This window comes from Solanum stenotomum, chromosome 7 (assembly GCF_019186545.1).
Source record: "Solanum stenotomum isolate F172 chromosome 7, ASM1918654v1, whole genome shotgun sequence".
Classification (NCBI taxonomy): domain Eukaryota; kingdom Viridiplantae; phylum Streptophyta; class Magnoliopsida; order Solanales; family Solanaceae; genus Solanum; species Solanum stenotomum.
The window spans coordinates 15,399,311-15,402,066 of record NC_064288.1 but is presented as its reverse complement, the minus strand read 5'-3'; the positions used below and the strand labels follow the sequence as shown (position 1 = coordinate 15,402,066).

Genomic DNA, 2,756 nt, shown 5'->3' with positions numbered 1-2,756 from the left:
AACCAAAATTTCCATTTCCTAAACATAGCATACAATTTGCGATTTTTGAGTATTAGCAACACAATCCTAAAATACTCAGCATGGTCATTCTCACTATGTGAGTAAATCAAGATATCATCGATTAACATAATCACAAACATGTCAAGATATTGTTTGAAGAACCTACTCATCAAATTCATAAATGCCACTGGGCATTAGTCAAACCAAATGACGTCACCAAAAATTCATCGTGACCATATCGAGTTTGAAAAGCCATCTTCGAAATGTCACTCTCATTCGCCCTCAATTGGTGATAACCCGACCCAAGGTCAATCTTAGAGAAGTAACTTGCTCCTTTGAGTTGATAAAAAAATCATTTATCCTTGGAATATGATACTAGTTCTTAATGGTAACCTTATTCAATTGTCGATACTCAATGCTCATTCGGAGGGAACCATCATTCTTTCAAAAAAACAAAACCAAAGGATCCCATGGAGAGATACTTGATCTAACAAAACCCTTATCTAACAAATATTTTAATTGGTCCTTTAACTCCTTAAGTTTTGTCAGAGACATATGGTAAAAAGGAATAAAGATAGGCTGCGTATTTGAGAGAAGGTCAATACTGAAGTCTATTTCCCTTTTCGAATAAATATTGGTATGATCATTTGGAAACACTTTCGAAAACTCATTTACAATTGAAAGTGACTCAAGAGTAAGGGTTTCGAAATCAGGATCCCAAACCCAAACAAGATGATAAAAACAACCCTTAGAAAATATTTCCTAACCTTTAGGCAAGATATGAACTGACCCTTAAGAGCATAATTTTCCCCTTCCCATGACATGATAGGTTCGTTTGGAACCTTGAATGTGACAAATCGGGTCTTACAATCTATGAAAGAATAACATGCATGAAACCAATCCATCCCAACAAAAACATAAATATCTAATATGTCAAGCTCTACAAGATCAATATGAGTGGTTCTATGAGAAATAGAAATTGGAAAATTTCTATAAATTCTCTAAGCAATAATAGAATCATCAATAGGAGTAGGAACATAAAAGGGATTAGAAAGGATTACATGACCAACATCAAATCTCATGGCCACATAAGGAGTAACAAATGGAAATGTAGCACCCAGATCAAGCAAATCATAGACATCAAAATGAAAGACTTTCAACATACTGGTCACCACATTCTGAGAACCCTCATGATCTTGTCGAGTCTGAAGTGCATAAAATTTATTCTGTCGAGGAGCACCCGAACCAGAACCACTAGGTTGAGCCTTCTTACAATTCCTTTCATTAGAATCAAGCAATGACTAATATATCATCTTGTGACCAGTCTTCCCACAACCAAATCAACCATCCATACGCATTAAGCATTTTTCTGAGTGACTTTTGCCACACCTTTGGCAAGCAGGGTTAGAAGATCCATTACCAGTACCTCCATGAGTATTATGGTTAGACACCCTATATTTATTGACCTTAAGGAGCCATAGCATTAGAAGAACCTTGACCAGAAAAACCTTTTCCATAATTTAGAACGACCATGTCCACCCTAGAATGAGAAAATCACCATCACTGGTCCTTGCCCTCTTTGACTGCCCAGACTTCTCCTCTAGATTTTCCTCTTCAATTTGTTGGGAATGTATCATCAAATGAGAGATATCCATCTCTTTAATCAACATGGTGGTGCGACACTACTTGACCACCATTTCGGACACACCCGACATAAACTTACTCATCATTGACCTTGAGTCGGCAACCATAGTTAGAGTATACTTTACCAATTGAGTAAACTTCAAAGCATACTCTTCACTCATATTTCCTTGACGGAGATTAATGAACTCAAATACCTTTTCCTCCCTTATCCAAGGGGAAAGAAACGATCAAGAAAAGCCCCTTTGAATTTCTCCCAATCAAGAGGACCTACATCAATATCCCTCTCTTCCTTCCATTGCTTGAACCAAACGTCAGTAACACCCTTGAGTTGATAAGCTACCAATTCCTCCTTTTCCACTATTGACACTCCCGTAATTCCCACTATCTTATAAATCTCATCAATTAAATCTTGAGGATCATCATCCATTTTTAACCCGTGAAACTCCGGGGTATTCATCCTACTGAAGTATCTTATCCTTATTACCTCTATACCCAGATTTGGGTTCACACGAGCAACAAATTCTTTATTAGCTTGGATTGTCATAGCTTGAGCCAACATTTGGAAAGCGACTTGGAATTCGGGATGAGTCACTTGTTCATTCAGAGGGTCGACAAAAACTTGAGGAACCTCGAGCTTCACATTATCACCCGCATTCCTTCTCACATAAGCTCTTGAGGGGGCCATATCCTAAAAAACATTAGACAAGAATAAGGAGAAGGGCATTTATAGAAATAAACTATATGGCAGAACTTTAGAGTAGTGAAAGAAGTAAAGATTTTAAACGCTTTGTAGCATCCTATTCATAAATGTGGCGTACTTCACACTCATCGACAAGACTCTACTCAACGTGGTTTGTCAGACATCCAAGGACCTTTTCTAAAACCTTGTGCTCTGAATACTAACTTTTTAACAACCCAAATTACACCCTAGATGTGACAGGACATATAAGACCTCAAGAGACCCTACGCAAGCCACTTATTATACATAAAACACAATAGTATATTCAATAAGAGAGAATAGATTAAAAAAAAGTCTCATATTATATAAGAAGTCTAAACAAAAAATCAGAATACCAAACTTTGTCTTGACAAGCCATTCAAAAACCTTATAA

At 36.9% G+C, this 2,756-nt stretch overlaps 1 protein-coding gene across 1 annotated transcript; it reads right to left on the bottom strand.

Annotated features, from left to right (window-relative positions):
• Positions 1 to 1,001: 1,001 nt before the first annotated feature.
• LOC125869676 (uncharacterized) lies at positions 1,002 to 1,655 on the bottom strand. The gene is made up of 3 exons (XM_049550132.1): positions 1,540 to 1,655; positions 1,390 to 1,452; positions 1,002 to 1,278 (listed from the first exon to the last, which is right to left on the bottom strand). Exons 1-3 carry the CDS (start codon positions 1,653 to 1,655, stop codon positions 1,002 to 1,004), a joined length of 456 nt encoding a protein of 151 aa, XP_049406089.1.
• Between the last annotated feature and the right edge of the window lie 1,101 nt (positions 1,656 to 2,756).

Bases quoted from the DNA above. Each gene is read 5' to 3' on its own strand.
- LOC125869676 (XM_049550132.1), bottom strand. From the start codon at position 1,655: ATGGATATCTCTCATTTGATGATACATTCCCAACAAATTGAAGAGGAA. The intron at 1,453-1,539 runs GTGGACATGGTC...CAATAAATATAG, and splicing joins GGTGATTTTCTCATTCTAGG to GGTGTCTAACCATAATACTC. The intron at 1,279-1,389 runs GTGTGGCAAAAG...TTCTAATGAAAG, and splicing joins TCTAACCCTGCTTGCCAAAG to GAATTGTAAGAAGGCTCAAC.